The sequence below is a fragment of the Barbatula barbatula genome (genome assembly GCF_947034865.1).
Source record: "Barbatula barbatula genome assembly, chromosome: 9".
NCBI lineage: Eukaryota > Metazoa > Chordata > Actinopteri > Cypriniformes > Nemacheilidae > Barbatula > Barbatula barbatula.
In genome coordinates this window covers 5,514,722-5,531,965 of record NC_136772.1, presented here as the reverse complement: position 1 = coordinate 5,531,965, position 17,244 = coordinate 5,514,722, and the positions used below count along the sequence as shown (strand labels likewise).

The following is a 17,244-nucleotide window of genomic DNA, read 5'->3' as shown; positions in this document are numbered from 1 at the left end:
CAGATGAAGTTGCTGAATCTGTACATTAAGAGAGCCCAGACTACGAACAGCAACAGCAGCAGTTCCTCAGATGTGTCGTCTCACAGCTAGTCGGATGTTCTCTGATCAGTGCCCTATATATGGGCTTTTGGATAGATAGTCGTGCCTCCTCCAGACATCGATTTCTTTTTTATTGCTTCATCACAATCTTGCTGGATTTCTCCAGGAGAAACGTGTGTTCATCACAATCAGCAAACCTCTGTCTTATTCATGCATCTTTTCATCTGTGACTGAATGTAAAGAAGTTTGGATGGTGGAAAAAGAACACCGGCTTTTTGATAGGCAATAGATCTTCCATGCTTGGCATTGCTTCCTTAAATGGAGCAAAAAGGCTTTCTTCGACTTCCGAAGAGATGATTCGATTTAATAGTAAGAACTTATACATGTTTGCAGGTTTAAATGTTTGGAACATTTTAAATGGGCACAGTTGGGTTAGCTTGCACGTCACTTGAATCTTAGTTAATGCTAGTGGATCATTTGGCTGGCCGAGTGATAAATGTAAAGAGAAGATAAAAATTTAAGCAATTTGTAGGCTACAATGACAACCAAATATGAACATTCTGTTATAATTTTTTTTGTTCTTTGTAATAGCAAGTATGCAGCCGACATGGGACCGCAATACCATACGCCACAACGCTGAAAATGGTTTTGAACATTTTAGTTTTTCGTGAAGCAAATCATGAAGCCTTTGTTGATTTTATTATGGATCATGTGTTTAAAATTTTTAAAAAGGCCTCACTGCAAAACACTAAGACAAACATCTAAATGTAAAGTTGTTTGGTTCTCATCATTTGAGGAATTGAAGGGTTTTGAGAGCTAATTATAAAGAAAACATGCAAGACGTGCAAGCCACAACAAACAAGTTAAAAAGTTCTCTTGTCATTTCTGTGGAATGGAGTTTGAAAATATGACGATGAAGTATTCTTTAAAAAAAAACGACATGCGGTTGCATGAGAGGCGAGAAGATTGTCATGGAAATTTCAAAGCTATAATGCCTTATTTTCATTTTATTCTGTTTTTAAAACTCAGACTGTTAAAACGTCCACAGGCATTCACACACTACAATGTTAAAGCATGGGACTGCACAAGTCTGTGACACTAAATGTAAACTCTCTAATGTTAACGTTATCTCAAAGGTGTGAGCTCTGTTTTCGTTGCTCATCTGCCACCTGATCTTAAATGCTGGGAGTTTAGTGTTGTGTACCTTTCGATCGTTGCTTCTCACTCCCCACAGAAAGAAAAAAGGTGTTGCACTCTTTTGCACGTTAACAATTAGCCTGCATGTTCCGAAGACGTAACCATCCTGTGCTGCCGTAACCGACCTATAGGTTTGGCTCTGCAGTCGGGTCAGTCTGTAAATACAGTATTATTATTGTTATTATTCATATTTTGCCCATGTTGAGAAGTAGGCAAGTGCAAACATTTTTATCGCCCTCTGAGTTGACCAAAATGTCTGTTTGTCCTCCTACTGTGAACCAGACCACATTAGAAATTCAGGACAGGCATTGGAAGCAGCCTAATATCATCGAGTATTATATACTGGGGCTTGTGGCTTTTATTGGTATGCTAAGTGTGCATACTCTTGTTTGATGCAGCGTTTCATTCGAATCGTTTGAACTGATTTAGACATAATTTGGGTTTAGACTGAGGCAAGTTGTGAAGAAAAAATCTGTTAATTTAAAGAAAAGGTCAAAGTAAAGATCAACAGTATAAGTATTAAACCTAAACGCAGCAACCTGAGTTTCCTGATATGTTGACTTCTGATGGTATTCCATCTAAACTGTTCACTAAGCATGTTAGATGTTTTGTTATTGGACACTGATAAACTCTTGTATTTATGTTTATTTTATTTCCTTTACTTTCCCAATGTACAGTTTTTTTCAAGGCTTGTGATAGAATTACAACTTAAGTTTGCCCTAGAAATAAAACGAACAGAAATATTAATGTATTAATGTTGACATTATTCTTGTGTTGACTGTTTTGTGTGTGTGTGTGTGTGTGTGTGTGTGCTGTTTAATTTTGTCTGATAAATTTGTACCAGAAACAGTTATGTATCACTATTCATGCCCCAACACATTGTTAAATGAACCATGGTTATACTACATTAACAATATGGTACCATGGTATTTGAACTAAAACTATAAACCACGGAACTGAGGCAAGCATCAGTGACCAGTATTGAATCGGCTGAGCAACTGCTATTGCCCTTAGCCTTTGAAAAAACAGAGTTGCGACACACTGTGATCTTGGTTCATGGAGCTCTCGATAGTTCAAAACTGTCAGTCTGTTTGAATGTTCTTGAGTGGAAGCATCTGTATTTGTAACAAATTTCACTAAATATCAACACAATATATTCACTGATTGTTATGTTGATAAAATTTATAATAACATTTTGTCTGATGAGTATTGACATGTTTTATGTGTTAAAATTGACTAGGAAGGATGCATAATGTGCAATACTTTAACAGTATGCATACATTCCTTATGCTTCTATGATCATCAGAACAATGTTAAATTATGTTAAGACAAAATGTATCAATAAATAATTAATGCTTGCAAGTAAATGCACCACAAAGAACGTTGAAATATGATCAAGACAATTTCATTCAGAAAGAGATTGTTTATCTAATTCATACAGGGAAAGGGTAGATAACCTTTTATTAATAAGCAGTCTTTATAGAAAATCTGTCAACCACACATACAAACACACAGAAAAGCCATTTTTATTAAAGAAAACAATATTTTGTATAAAAAAACATCCATACAGAGTTGTATTTTATCAACTTACCTGCTAATGTGTTGGGGAAAAAGTGAAATGAATGGGCTTCAATGCAATGTTTGAGCCCTCCATAACATTCCGCATTCCATTCTTCCAACAATGTCCATAGTTGTGTCCCAAGGCTGCCATGGTTGCGGACTTAAAAAGGAGGTCTCCGTCTTTATTTACATTTACATTTGTTCATTTGGCAGACGTTTTTATCCAAAGCGACTTACAAGTAGTTTTTTACAGTGGCACATTACTGCAGAGCAATCAGGGGTAAGGTGCCTTGCTCAAGGGCACTTAAGTCATGACCTGCAGGCACTGAGATTTGAACCGTGCAATCTTCAAGGCACGAAGTCCATAAAGCGAACCGAAATGAGACGGTCTAGCCTCATCATGCAGGATTCCAAGTTACTTCACCTGCTGCTCCTGTCGCATGGTACCGGGAAACAGCAGAGACATTCCTGACTTTTTTTAACAGACACAGAAGCTTAAAATGTTTATTTTTTTTGAGAGAATATGACACATTTATGTAGATTAAAACAGCCCAACAGTATATAAAATGATCCAACCTTAGAAATGTACATATGTAAAACATAATAATGCATTAATAATATGAATGAACAACATCATGTATAATATAAAAACACAGACAGCTAAAATTTTCTGCAGATTGCCGCCTTTTATTTAACTACAGTTTTGAGCCCTAGGCTGTTAAGCCTTACCTTACCTCCATATGTTTGGCTATGTTTATATGCTCTGAAATTGGTGTTGGCTTTTCTTAAATCTCATCGTACATGTTTACAGAGACAATAAAGCCATTCTATTCTATGCTATTAAGCATCCGTTCGTTGTAGCCTTGTCAGCCCATAGAAACAAGGTAGCATTTTGAGGCCACCTTTGAAGCAGCCTTACCAGCCTTCAGCCGCGCTGCTGTGATGCAATCTGTCTTGAAATGCAACCTTTGAAGCACAGCCCCCAAATTGGGAAACACGTGAGTGTCGGAACTCTGTTTTCTGATGGCTCTGGGCCTAACTACTGACAATATTGCTTAGCAACAGATGCGATTGAATACTATAACGCAGTTATCTGACATCTGACATTATTTTATCTTAAAGGTCTACACTTTCATCAGGGTCACTTAAGGGTTGTGAGACACTACAGATCCCATCACATAAAATATTTTTGAAGGCTGCGATAAAGCTTGAGACTTTTAAATTAGTTAGTTCAATCAATAAGAATAGTTAACTTGTCTGCTGGAGTGCCCGCTTGCACTTCACGCAATACTACATTTCCCAAACACCATTGCAGTTTGGCGCAATTGCCATTGCTGTGCCCTGTTAACATTCTCTACTTTGCCTATGTAACCCCGGCTGTGTCTCAATCAGCTCACTTGTTCTGTAGTCAGGGCACTGACCAGGGAGTCAGCTTTTTTAACTAATGTAGGACTCGCATAGTCCTTCCAGTGCACTGAAACGTTCGTTCCCTAAAGATTCCCACAATGCACCGCAAAAACCAGGGAGCATTGATCCTATATTCCCTTACCGTAATTTACCCTGTTGATGAATAAATAAATAGTATTAAAAGAAGTGACATGGCAAAAAAAGGGTTCCCTTTACGGAAATCACGTTTTGAGTACGTTTAACCGAAATCGCATGAGCCAACTCAATGAACTTCATGAAGAAAACAGCTTATTTTATGTTATGTATAAACAAACGTTGGTAGACAGGCAGGCAACACAATCTACTTAACAGTTACATTCAATATCCACCAAATTGGTGCACTGTTATGTAACACAGTAATGAAAATGTTTCTCACAATAATATTTATGATATCAGTAAGCTTAATATATAAAAAATCATAACTTTTGGGGAACTTTCAATTGGGAGATGGGTGTAACGAACCCAAACCCCTACATTTCAACTTTTGAAAATTATATTTAATTTTATTTGCGTTTCATTTTCCATTGTTGTTTTTAAAAATATATTTTGTTTGTTTTATAAAAAGTGAAGTTCAATAATATGTATTTTATTTTTAAATTTTACTTTATCTAGAAAAATGTGTCCTGGATTTTCATGTCACTACCGAAAGAGTCCATTGGCTGAGAGGGATTTTAGCCACACCCCTACATTTTTTATCAAGATTAATTTAGGAAGAATTCTGTCGAATGGCCCAAATATTTATTTATTTATCAAACACAAAGCACAAAAATGCGAACAACATTAATTTCACAAGAGAATATATTGCCTACTAGACAGTTTCCGTCCCTGCCCTGATAAATATGATAAGTTGGTATAAATAAAATACATTCACATTAACATAAACAGCTACAAGTTAAAAAGTTAAATAACTATCAACATGTTGACAGTATTATTTATGAACTAAAATGGAGTGAAACTAAAGTTTGTATCTGTTTTAAATGGTCTCGAGTAGTTTTCAGTCAGGCAAAGTGTAGGGCAGGCAGCTTAGCGCAGGACCCCGCGTACGCACGCACACACACACACACGTGTTTGTCTGCAGCCATGGCGGACATGCAGATGAGAATTATCCGCAAGAAACTCGACAAGAGAGCAAAGAAAAATAAACAACGCAAACAACTACAAAAACAACAACAAGAAGACAATTGCCAAGGTACGGTTTACGTTTTTTTTCGTGTATTTGAGACACAATTCAGATATTTTCAGAGACATGCTAACGTTCACGTGCCATCGCATAGCTTACGGTGGTTTTTTGTTCATGTCATTTTCAGTTGTATTCATTCAGTTAAACGTTGTACTTCTAGTGTTGTCTGTGTGTTTAGTTAATTTCACGATTCGAGCATTTTTTCTTAGATTTAATGTGGAGCCACTCAAAACGGTTATATTGGATATTTATGTTCCGTAATGTTGAGTGTATGCGTGTTGTGTTAAAGCCAATGTATTATTACTTGTAACCAGCATGTTTTTGTTCTGACAGAGGGAAATGTTGAGCTGGAGGAATCTGATTTGATCAGTGAATCAACACAGACAACCACTGAAAACCAGCAGCAGAGTTTCTCCTCAGAGGAAAATGAACCCTCACAGAACATCAAGAAGAAGAAAAAGAAAAGAAAACTGGATGGCACAACAGATTCAACATCCAGTAAGTGTTTATTACAAATCTTAACTGTAACAATTAAGAGATTTTTATTAAACAACGTAAATTGAGTATTGACAAGGTTGTTGGAATGAAAATCGAGTCGTGGTGGTCCTGGTTCCTATATTGACACAGCTCCTTAAAATCAAATTAAAGTTTTTGCATTTCGGTGCAATTCTAAGTATGGAACACCATACTTGGCCACACATCACAAAACACTTAAATGAATATTGGCTTGAGTTCACAAAACTTAAAGACACACAGATATTAAAAGTGTTGTTTGATGGATCTTCCTCATTAGGTGTAAAAAAGGTAAAAAAGCAGAAGGCAGATGAAGAGACCGCAGAAGCATCAGACATTGGAGAAAATGAACAGAGTGTGGCAATACCAGATGAAGAGGAAGGTGAACAGCCTGAGAAGTTCCCAGAAAATGGAAATGAAGAAAAGGAGGATCCAGAAGAGGAGAATGAAGACGGACCAGAGCTTCCTTTGGGACTGACAGGTAAACACGGCAAAATCTGGGAACTACGTTGTGTGCAAATGAAGATTGTTTCTTAAAATGTATATGTGTCTCAGGTGCATTTGAGGACAAATCATTTGTATCTTTGGCGGAGGTCGTCAGCGAGAGTACACTGAAGGGAGTGGAAGAAATGGGCTTTGAAACCATGACGGAGATCCAGCACAAGACCATACGCCCTCTGCTGGATGGACGGTGAGTCTAATAGGCTTGCACTAAATGTGATGATAATATTTTGATGTGTGATGTTTGACAGTTGTGTGTTTTTACTCGTCCAAAAGAGACGTTTTGGCAGCTGCTCAAACAGGAAGTGGTAAAACTCTTGCTTTCCTGATTCCTGCTATTGAGCTCATCTACAAACTCAAATTCATGCCCAGGAATGGTGAGCGTGCACACTGAGAACATTTACACAGTCTAGACTTCAAGCTGCAAAGTGGATTTAATGTTACCACACAATATGGACACTTTGATGTGGTTATATCTGTTTCTCAGGAACTGGAGTGGTTATTCTGTCTCCGACACGTGAGTTGGCCATGCAGACGTATGGTGTGATGAAGGAGTTGATGGCTCATCACGTGCACACTTACGGCCTCATCATGGGAGGCAGCAATCGCTCGGCCGAAGCCCAGAAACTAGCTAATGGTGTTAATATTCTGGTTGCCACTCCTGGCAGACTTCTTGATCACCTGCAGGTAAAGTCACACACGCTTTAGCCACAAGTATCTTGATGTGTTTGACTTATATTTGACCTCTGCTGCTCTGCTTTTTCCCAGAACACACCTGGCTTCATGTTTAAGAATCTTCAGTGTCTGATCATCGATGAGGCAGATAGGATTCTGGAGGTGGGCTTTGAGGAGGAGCTCAAACAGATCATCAAACTTCTCCCGAGTAAGATGACCTTACAGTCTTAAACAATACCGCTATTATTACTATTGCCCTCCCTATATGTGAAGATATTCTGTATGGATAACAACACAGAAATATATCTGTAGACGTATGGCATAGCAATATCATGTGACGGAATCCTGACCATATCTATTTTCTACTACAGAGAAAAGGCAGACAATGTTGTTTTCAGCAACACAGACACGTAAGGTGGAAGACCTTGCACGAATCTCCCTTAAAAAGGAGCCGTTGTATGTGGGGGTGGATGACTACAAAGACACAGCCACTGTGGAAGGACTAGAACAGGTGAACCATTCACACAAGTGATGCCTCTCTCAGGACCATTAAGGTATGGCTTTATTTGAGGTTTTATTTTGTTTTTGTGTTTTTAGGGTTATGTCGTATGTCCTTCAGAGAAACGCTTTTTGCTACTCTTCACATTTCTGAAGAAGAACCGAAAGAAGAAGATCATGGTGTTCTTCTCATCCTGCATGTCTGTAAAGTATCATTATGAGCTGCTGAATTACATCGACCTGCCCGTCATGGGGATTCACGTAAGTTAAAATCACTGCGTCGAGGTAGACAGCTGAAACTTTCATTTAGTGTGAGGAATGTCTATTTAATCTTTGATTTATTTCCCAGGGCAAGCAGAAACAGACCAAGAGAACAACCACGTTTTTCCAGTTCTGTAACGCAGATTCTGGCATTCTTCTCTGTACTGATGTCGCTGCCAGAGGTCTGGATATCCCAGAGGTGGATTGGATCGTTCAGTTTGACCCACCTGATGATCCCAAGGTAAATCAGTCATGTTTGTTGATATATGCAGTCCAAGATGGCCGCTTCATTTCTTTTATACGTTTGGGTGTGTATTTCGATTTTGATGAGTTTCTGGTGGGATTTTAGGAGTACATCCATCGTGTGGGGAGAACAGCTCGTGGAATTGATGGCAGAGGACACGCCCTCCTCATCCTGAGACCAGAAGAGCTTGGCTTTTTGAGATTCCTCAAGCAAGCAAAAGTATGACAGCATTACACTGGTCTTTAGTACAGACCTAAATATGTGCACTTGGGACACTAGAGTCACTACATTGTATGCTGTCTTAAATAAATGTTTAGTTAAGAAACTGCTAGTTGCCAACGAATATAGTTAGTGGGTATTATTTCAAAACTGCACAAGTAGTCTTGCCTCATTTACTTGAGTTGATGGCATCTTTGTACAAAGTGTTTTTTCTCTTTCTTTCATAAAGGTTCCTCTGAGTGAGTTTGAGTTCTCCTGGAGTAAAATCTCTGATATTCAGTCTCAGGTAAGATTTTGAATTCTCAGTCTTATGAACTGAATTAAACTCATGGAGATTCATCAAGAATGAGATTAGTGTTTTCATGAAGACTGATTTCGTTTGTTGTTTTTTTCAGCTGGAGAAGCTGATTGAGAAGAACTATTTCCTCCACAAATCAGGCCAGGAAGGATACAAAGCCTACGTCAGAGCCTATGACTCACATTCCCTCAAACAGATTTATAATGTAGAAACCCTCGACCTCCCCAAGGTGGCCTTGTCCTTTGGGTTTAAAGTGCCACCCTATGTAGACCTCAGTATCCTTTCAACATTTCACCAAATCATTTTAATCGTTCCATTATTAAAGTATAGTTATTTAAAGGGAATTCTGGGTTGTTTAGTTTTATCAAAGCCATTGTTGCCATGTAAAGTTAAGTCTAAATGCGGTAAAATAATAAATTCAGGCATATTTCAAGTTACAATTATGTAATGTCATTGTGGTTGTGTGTGGCAGTATAAAGCCTCCAGTGTAATGTTCTTCCAAATTATGTGTTTGTGTTCCTTGACCGTTCTCTCTCAGACGTCCACAGCAGTAGAGGAGCGAAGATGATAAAAAGAGGAGGTGGAGGAGGCTTTGGCTACCAGAAATCTAAGAATGTCCACAAGGCCAAGATCTTCAAACATATCAACAAGGGGAGAGGAGACAGCAGGCAGTTCTCACGCTGAAATGTTTCCTAAAAAAATACACCTCTTTAGATCTATATGGATTTACTCGGACTACACAACTGTAATATTTGTCGAAGTTGTGTAACAAGCCTCAGACGGTCTGCATTCCTTGTGTGCACAGCAATCTGTTTTCAGAGACCATAATATTGTTATATAATATTTTCTTATTGACTTTATCATGTTAAGCATTGTTCTCTTAATAGGCATTGTTACTGGCTCAGCTAAAATTAAAACATGGAAACATCTCCTGTGAAGTCTTATTTAATTGCAACATTCTTTAGGTTAACTTCCAAACGTGAGCATGTTAAACAAAGATAAAATATAGTCTTTAGTATGTCTATTTATATATTGCTCAAAGTTTAAATGGTTGTTTGCATGATGTTATTAATAAAGAAGGCACAAAAGACACTATTTAATGCACCTCTTTATTAATACATTGTATTGTTTACATGTAAAATGGCAAAAATGAACTGAAGTTCCCATTTACATCACCGTTTCAACGAAATTAACATTAAAGGTTTTAAGATATTTATGATACTGTGCACAAAAATTGCAAACACACTATTGATGGATTTTGTCAAAAATGAAATATATTGTAAATATTCTAAATCACCCCAGTTCTTCCACTAAGAAAAGGTAGACCACAGTAGATTTCAGCCATGCCGTATATATGTAACAAGTTTAAAAAAATCAGCAAATGGCTTATTTCCCAGTTTTGTGGTAGCAGATTATTATGATAATGCCACAAACAAGACAGTGATTGATAAGTAAATTAAACAAGGTCAATTTGTGTTAAATCTAAAATGGCACTAATGAAAGGTTCAACAGTTCTGACATAGGCTAACACACCTAGTGTATGTGTGCTTTATGAGAACAGCATCTTTTTGCACTGAAACACAAACATGAAGTAATGACTAAATGTAAGTATTGTGTGTTTTATTTGAAGTGCCACCCTGTGTATAGTTATTGGTTGTTTCCAGCTGTTATGAAGCACCCTTTGCTCTCAGTTTAGATAAGAGCATCTCATTCTTGCGGCACTCCTGTAACAACAGACAATACATGTTATACATTTCACAGTACAATAATTATCCATATTATTTAATGAAATCATTTTAATGCCATCTCTGTATTTCTAGTTAAGATGTGCGATCGTGTATTTAAAATAAACCCTCATGAGCCGCTGCTCTTTCAGTAACTGCCAGTTGTGCCAGACCAAAATCAAATCATATTGTTCAATTAAAATCAATATTCTATATTTACACCTGGTACAATCGATGAGCGTTTGTCAGGTAACGCAAGCGGCGAAAACTAAATAGCTAGCGTAAGAGCTTACAGGCGATCCAAAGCGACTTACATTGCATGATACTATACATTTGTTCCAGAATATGTGTAATCAAAGTTTGGAACCACTTGAAAGTGAGTAATTCATCAAACTATAGGCTGTAAGTAAACAATTAAATGTAAGAAATAATAATAGCTGCCTATTTCTTTCCTAAATATGACTACGTTCAATTCATGGCGAATATGTCATTGGATTTCACCAGGAATTTACCACAGTTTTATCACTAAATACCTACATTTCTCTTTTGGAGAATTTTTATTATTATTATTCTGACGCACTCTTGAGTGTGTATTTACCTCTTTAAAGTCTTTGACGGTTTTAAAGTAGAGTCTCTGTTTGTCCAGCAGCTCCAGATACTCATCATTCAGCTGATCTCTGCGCATCTTATTCTCCTGCCTTTTCTTTTCCATCTTCAATAAGCAAATATACACACGTTAGACACCAGCACTAATGTCATTCATGTTTCTGATTGGGTAAAAACATAGCTGGAGTGGAACTAATCCATGCAAAAATTTACTTTTCTCTTATTCCATCAGCATAAATTGCCTGCTTCTTTAATGGTGTGTGTTTTTTAAAGGTCTGCATTTTGTACCTTCATACGGCTCTGTTTGATTCCTTCCACAATTTGCTCCATCTGTCTAAGAAACTGCTCTTTACCTCCTGAAGAAGCCATGGCCCTAAACAAACAAACACACACTACATAAAAACTTTGCCAGTGCATTCTTAATATTTAAATATTAGTGTAATATTGGGAAATCTATGCACAACTGCTTAAGCTGACACTTACTGATGAAAATGATCGTGTATGGAGTTCAGTAGATTGACCTGAAAGGAAATACAGTGCCTGTTTAATGACGTTCATTACAGATTCTGATATGACTTCATTCATAAACACATACAACTTCTAAATATTAGTACAGCAGCTAGATAAAAGCTGATACCTCTTTCTCCAGGTAAACTTTTTTGTCATCTAGTGTGTTGTACAGCGTAAAGAACTGTTTTGTCTCCTTATGTGTGGCAGAAACTGTAAAAACACCAAATGAACAATAAGTGCTTAATAAAACAGCAAAGCCATGTAATGGAGAGACATACAGAGTTTTTACTGCAAGGTAAATAAATCGTTGCGGTAACATATATGCACACAAACACCTTGGCTATACAGTTCAATGAAGCGCTTCTGATACTGCGTCAGCTCCGCTCTGCTAGGAACCTCATCAATCTTTCTCTGCAGGATGGCGATCTCACGGTTCCTCCGAGCCTGCAGCGAAGTGTAACAATGAGCGAAAGAAATTTCTCGAATAACTCTAGTACCAGCGTCAGTCCTCGTAGAGCCTCACCATAAGCAGACGAATCTTCTGCAGCTTTTCTCTGTCTGCAGAGTGCTGCTGATCGATCAACAGGTTCATCTCCTACACACATACACAGAGGATGAGAGAACTAGATCGATACAGACGATGCGATTGTTAATGTGATTGAAACCTTTTTATCGTCTCCATCTCCAGACTCCATCTTCAGCTCCTCAATGCTCTGCTGCAGACGAGTCATTTCTTCCTATATACACACAGCCGTATGAGTATGTTGATTTTGTTATTACAGAGTTATACCTTTGTGTATTGTAATATGTGCTTTTGACATTATTATTTTTTATTTTGTTATTTAAGTTTAATATATCTTTATTTCAATGTAAATCTAGAGACTAGTGAGGTAGATTGAGGACGGCAACATACGCGACAGTGAGCACGGAATGTTTGCTCTTGGTGTTTCAGGTTTTCGTTTATGGCCACTAGAGCACGAAGTTTCTCCAGCACCCTGAAACATAAACATTATTTTCTATTTGTTTGTGATTTTCAATTTTTTTTAAGACTAAAAAACATGACCTATTTATTTGTATTTTACACTACATTTAAGCATGGTCCATTCAATGTAGACATTTTATGTAAGAACAGAACTTAAGAAATTAGTTTTTGATTATTACGACTCATTGGTTTTGCTCGCATACCCAGAATCCCCCTGGCACTCCACATCCTCCAGAGAGCTTAGCTCTTTCTCCAGCTTTTCATTGCATGTGGTTGCCTGAACACACACAAACACGTGTTAACGGTCAGGGTCAACCAGTCATCTGTAAGTATGTGCTTGTGTCTGTATGTCGTACCTCTGTTAGTTTAAGTTTGGCATCCTCACATGCTGCTCTGATCTCCTGCTGCTTGACCTGCAGCTGAAATCATAAGAAATAATGAATTTAGCCAATAAGCATACTCAAAACTGGCCAAAATGTTTGGCATATTTATGAACAGGCGTGTAAATGCGTGTTACCTCTTCCAGTTCTTTGGTTTTTTGTGCGATTTGTTTACTAAGTGATGCCAGCTGACGGCGGTGTTGCTGTGCGGGTCCAAATCTCTCGGGTCGATCCTCAGCTGAGCGCTCGGCCTGTCAGATCACACATATGATAATAATTGATAAAATATCTAATAATTATAGAAGTTTTATTAAAGCTGAACTCACTTTTTCAGCATACTCTGTGACAATTTGCTTGATCTCTTCGGATTGCAGGCCAACAATCTGCCCAACTGTACTAGCCGAAAGCTTTCCCTGTTAACAGCAACACACACACTTTAATGTTCTTTCTTAAATGTTTCTTTGGCAAGAACTCATGCTAAGCGCATAAATGCACTGTACATAATCAACTCTTCAAGGAAAAGTTTAACCAATACTGAGATTATATAAACATATTTATTTTCCATCTAATTCCATAGAAGGGGAAGGTGATTTATACTACCAAGCTCCATAAAAAACAAAAACTAAGAAAAAGATGAAAGATTTAAATTATAGTAGAAATGTTTAATACAATTTAAACAGATGTTCAGAAGCTTACCTCCTCTGTTGCCATGGCAGCCATTCCAGTCATCAAGGCTTTAATTCTGAGCTGTTAGAGAGACAAACACAGCTTCCGATTGGTCAAATGAATATTCAAACTCAGGATGTGAGGATGAATGTCAAGTTAGTGATAGATTAGTTAATATGCTCATATCAGACCTCCTCTGCTGCCTGCAGGTCCTCTTCTTCAGATACTTGGATCATTCCAGGAGGCGCAGCCTGTGTGCCCTGAGCCGACACCTGCTTCTGCTCCGTTGCCTGTTACAAACATCAACACATGAGAACCCTACAGATCTAAAGAACCAAAGGTCAGCGCCAAGACATTTTCAGCCAGAAGTGAGTGACCTAATGTGTCTATATGAGCAGAACAGAAACATTTCTAGGGTCGGTGAATATTTATGGCTGCATATTGTGCTATCAATTGAAATAATATTGAAATGTGACAATTTAAATATTACAAACAATCATGATGACAAATTGTTTTGTATTTTCATTGTAAAATGCTATACTTCCAAACAAACTTTTGGCTTAGATCAATGTGCACTAAACCGACGATGATGTTTAATTTAAAAGCTAGTACAAAGAGTGCTTTTGAAAAAAATTGCTGTATTTTCACAGTTACAGCACCACAGTCTCTTAAAAAAATAGGATTTCACTTATGGGCCCCCATTATGTTCTAAAACATCCTTGTCAGAGTGATTTGGATACTCACTGTGCCTGTTTTAGACTGTTTGCTGAATCCATAGCGCCTGTAAAAACAAGAGAGAAAGAGCATTTTAAATGTTTCATCGCATCATTACACTGACGTTACAGACGGCATGAGGCTCACGTCAAACACATCAATATCCAATGACATCAAAGTACGGGTCTGACACACAACATGAATATCAAAGAAAAAGCACATCAAAGAAAAACATTAAGATGCAATGTGTGAAAAACAGCAGATGCAAAACTAAAGATGATGCAAAGGCAAAACATTCAGTGTCACTCTCATTGGCAGAAAATGAACCGCATTCATACTCACTGCATATATTGTGACATGAGAAGACACGGACTGATCAGTGAAATATAGACAGAAAGAGTGGAAATGAAGAAGGAAAACAGGAGAGAGATGCTTACAGAATCCTGCAAAATTAATGAATGAAAATTCAAAATGGAGATTTGTGGTGAGCAACAAGGTGTATGTGGACACTGCCCCAATACACATTCTGAATGACAAAAACAAAAAGTACATTTTAAAATCTAATTTGATTTTCATTAAACATGGGTATGGGTATGGCATGGACTGGGTCATATCATTGGGTTATATCGGATTTCATGTACTTTTTATTGCTGACGATACTTTACATGGATTTTAAAATGGATTTGAGTTGGATATGATAAAAACATCAGATTTTCAAAAAAACAGCCTATGAAGAATTAAGAAACAGATGAAAAGGTATATAAGAGTGTAGATGCATATATGAGCAAATGCATAAAAAAGTCCATTACCTGCCAAACTCCAGCAAGGTGGAGTGAACCTGAGACTCCTCATCCAATAGCTCACCTGCGTCCACCTGCCGTTTATATCGCCTCTGAGGACCATACACCCCCTACAAAACACATACACATTTCTGTTCATATATACAGTATATATATATATATAGCATGTGTATACTGTACATACACAGAATAAAAGCATGAAGCTTTTCAGATACTCACACACACATTCACCAGAGTGCTGATGGCTTTTTCCTTCCTCACTGCAAACTCATCGTCCTAAAATAAACATGTTCACTAAAGTTTAAAGTTTTCACAGAAACATATTTTACAGAGCAACTTCTGGTTTTAGTTGAGTTGTCCTGCTGTCTCACCTCAGGGAACGCATGTGTTTTCTGGAACTGAGAGATGGAATATGATCTCACATAATCCCCCATCTCCTCCCGGGTTTCAATTGCCTTTTTTACCAACCACTGTGGATGCCACAAAAACAGATGCATTTTTGGTAAATTATGTGAAACATGTTCATGAAGTCATAAATGACTAGGTCTTTAGCGCTTAAGAGGCTTCAGGTATGCAGGTATATGTACCTGTACAACAGGGAAGATGTGAATGAAATCCAACCCTTGGATCTGATGAGGCTCCAGCCTGTGAGGACATTTCATTTTGGGCAGAACTGACACAATCTTCTCGGTTAAAGCACTTCAAAGGAGATGGCAAAAACAGAACAAAACATTGGCCAGAAATCAGTTCAACCAATCAGGAGGAAAAAGAGCTCTTTGTTTGTGACTCCATTATGTGATGTCAGGTGTGATGTGGTTTATTCTTTCCACTCACATTTTCTGGCCGATGGTGGAATTTTCCTGGAAGAGCAGATCAACGTCTATATCAAAGTTGCATGTAGTTATGCACCAAGTCATTCCTCCGACCACCTAAAAAGTGAAAGCAAATACACATGAAAGGATAGGGGATCATTACACAGCAAACTGTCAAAGCAAAATGAAAAGAAATCTAAACTATAAGAAATGTTTTAGACACATTTAAAGGGTGTATTCACACCAGGAAAGGTCGCTAGTTCACTTGCTTTGATCCGGACCAAATGCAATGTTGATTTTTTGTTTTTTTCCTGTGGTTCGCTTACACACTCCCCTTTTTGCAAGTGAACCAAAATTGTAAACAACATGTAAACAACAAAACCACATGTGTGCTAAAGTCATCCATTCATTGGACAGAAATGATCAGGGAGGGGTAGCAGGAAATGCAAAAATAGAATTATCATGGAGATCTTTCGTTTTTATTGTATCAGCTATTAGCTATTTATCGATATGCAGAAACTTTAATAGCATCCTAAGTTAATAACCTTATTTTTTTAAAGATTTATAAAGGAGACCACTTCCTCAGCTGGGCCTCGGTACGGTTGTTTGGTCCCCAAAGATCCGGACCCAAGAGGGAAACGAATTTGAGTTTCAATCGAACCAAACCAGATAGACGTGAATACACCCGTAGTCATGAAGAAGTGTTTAGAGCATTTATGTTGTCGTTATAAATGTCTGTATGAGTGGTGCAGACATATACAGCCTGATACCTTGTCAAATGGTGATAATCCTTTAATGCGAGCTCTGAAATAACCAGCTGCGAGCAACAGCTCCAAAATCTCTGCAAGCTTGATGCTCTGCTCCTCATCCTCACGTGTCTCCACCTGTCACCATGGTAGCAATGACACTACACGTCAGTACACAGTCGGGGCAGGTTAATGTTCATTATTAATTAATGACTTACTTACTTTAAAAGGCAAAAAGACACGTTTACATTGTAAAATATATAGTATACTGCAACGCATGCGTGCCATTGTAATGACGGCCCAGAACTTACTCGTGTTTAACTGATATATTATGTACTGAACTTCGCCTTCCCCACTGAATTCAATAACAGTAGAAAACGGATTTAACAAGTACATCGATTCAAAGGTGTTCACGTGTTTGTGTTGTAGTCGTACCTTGATGAGATTTCCATCTTGATCATACTGAGCTCCTAATTTCGAGCCCGTTCTCACTCTCTGGAAAACAGAGGTGGCCGCCATGTTGATCACGAAGTGTCACGTGACGGCGATCATGTGACTATGACAAGGCCGTAATATGCTTTCATTTGTGTATTTTATTTATTTTTTAAACAGCGGGACGACAATATTTGTTTAGCGTTTTTCTGCTAAACTGTAAACTTGTTTTAGTAAACGG

The 17,244-nt window shown here is 37.8% G+C and overlaps 3 protein-coding genes across 5 annotated transcripts in view; 2 read left to right on the top strand and 1 right to left on the bottom strand.

Moving 5' to 3' along the window:
- The window catches only part of clasp1a (cytoplasmic linker associated protein 1a), a 48,629-nt gene extending 46,628 nt beyond the window's left edge, over positions 1–2,001 (top strand). For all 3 annotated transcript variants that reach the window (XM_079464028.1, XM_079464030.1, XM_079464029.1), the window contains one exon: positions 4–2,001. In XM_079464028.1, coding sequence (XP_079320154.1) covers positions 4–90 — 87 coding nt within the window. In that variant the 3' untranslated portion in view covers positions 91–2,001. The remainder of the gene's footprint in view (positions 1–3) is intronic.
- A 3,109-nt stretch (positions 2,002–5,110) lies between these two features.
- Positions 5,111–9,725, top strand: ddx18 (DEAD (Asp-Glu-Ala-Asp) box polypeptide 18). Its single transcript, XM_079463726.1, has 14 exons — positions 5,111–5,431; positions 5,756–5,920; positions 6,216–6,416; positions 6,491–6,626; positions 6,713–6,813; positions 6,924–7,123; positions 7,205–7,319; positions 7,483–7,622; positions 7,709–7,870; positions 7,959–8,111; positions 8,220–8,333; positions 8,563–8,619; positions 8,729–8,906; positions 9,170–9,725. The coding sequence occupies exons 1-14, from the start codon at positions 5,323–5,325 to the stop codon at positions 9,313–9,315; spliced, it is 1,977 nt and encodes a 658-aa protein (XP_079319852.1). The 5' UTR covers positions 5,111–5,322; the 3' UTR covers positions 9,316–9,725.
- Positions 9,722–17,142, bottom strand: ccdc93 (CCC complex scaffolding subunit CCDC93). The gene is made up of 23 exons (XM_079463727.1): positions 17,007–17,142; positions 16,596–16,709; positions 15,848–15,942; positions 15,601–15,712; positions 15,385–15,483; positions 15,233–15,289; positions 15,023–15,123; positions 14,244–14,280; positions 13,691–13,789; positions 13,530–13,580; positions 13,160–13,246; positions 12,971–13,084; positions 12,810–12,872; positions 12,657–12,730; positions 12,385–12,466; positions 12,137–12,208; positions 11,995–12,066; positions 11,807–11,915; positions 11,599–11,681; positions 11,445–11,482; positions 11,250–11,334; positions 10,954–11,067; positions 9,722–10,355 (listed from the first exon to the last, which is right to left on the bottom strand). Exons 1-23 carry the CDS (start codon positions 17,088–17,090, stop codon positions 10,299–10,301), a joined length of 1,899 nt encoding a protein of 632 aa, XP_079319853.1. The 5' UTR covers positions 17,091–17,142; the 3' UTR covers positions 9,722–10,298.
- Positions 17,143–17,244: the final 102 nt, after the last annotated feature.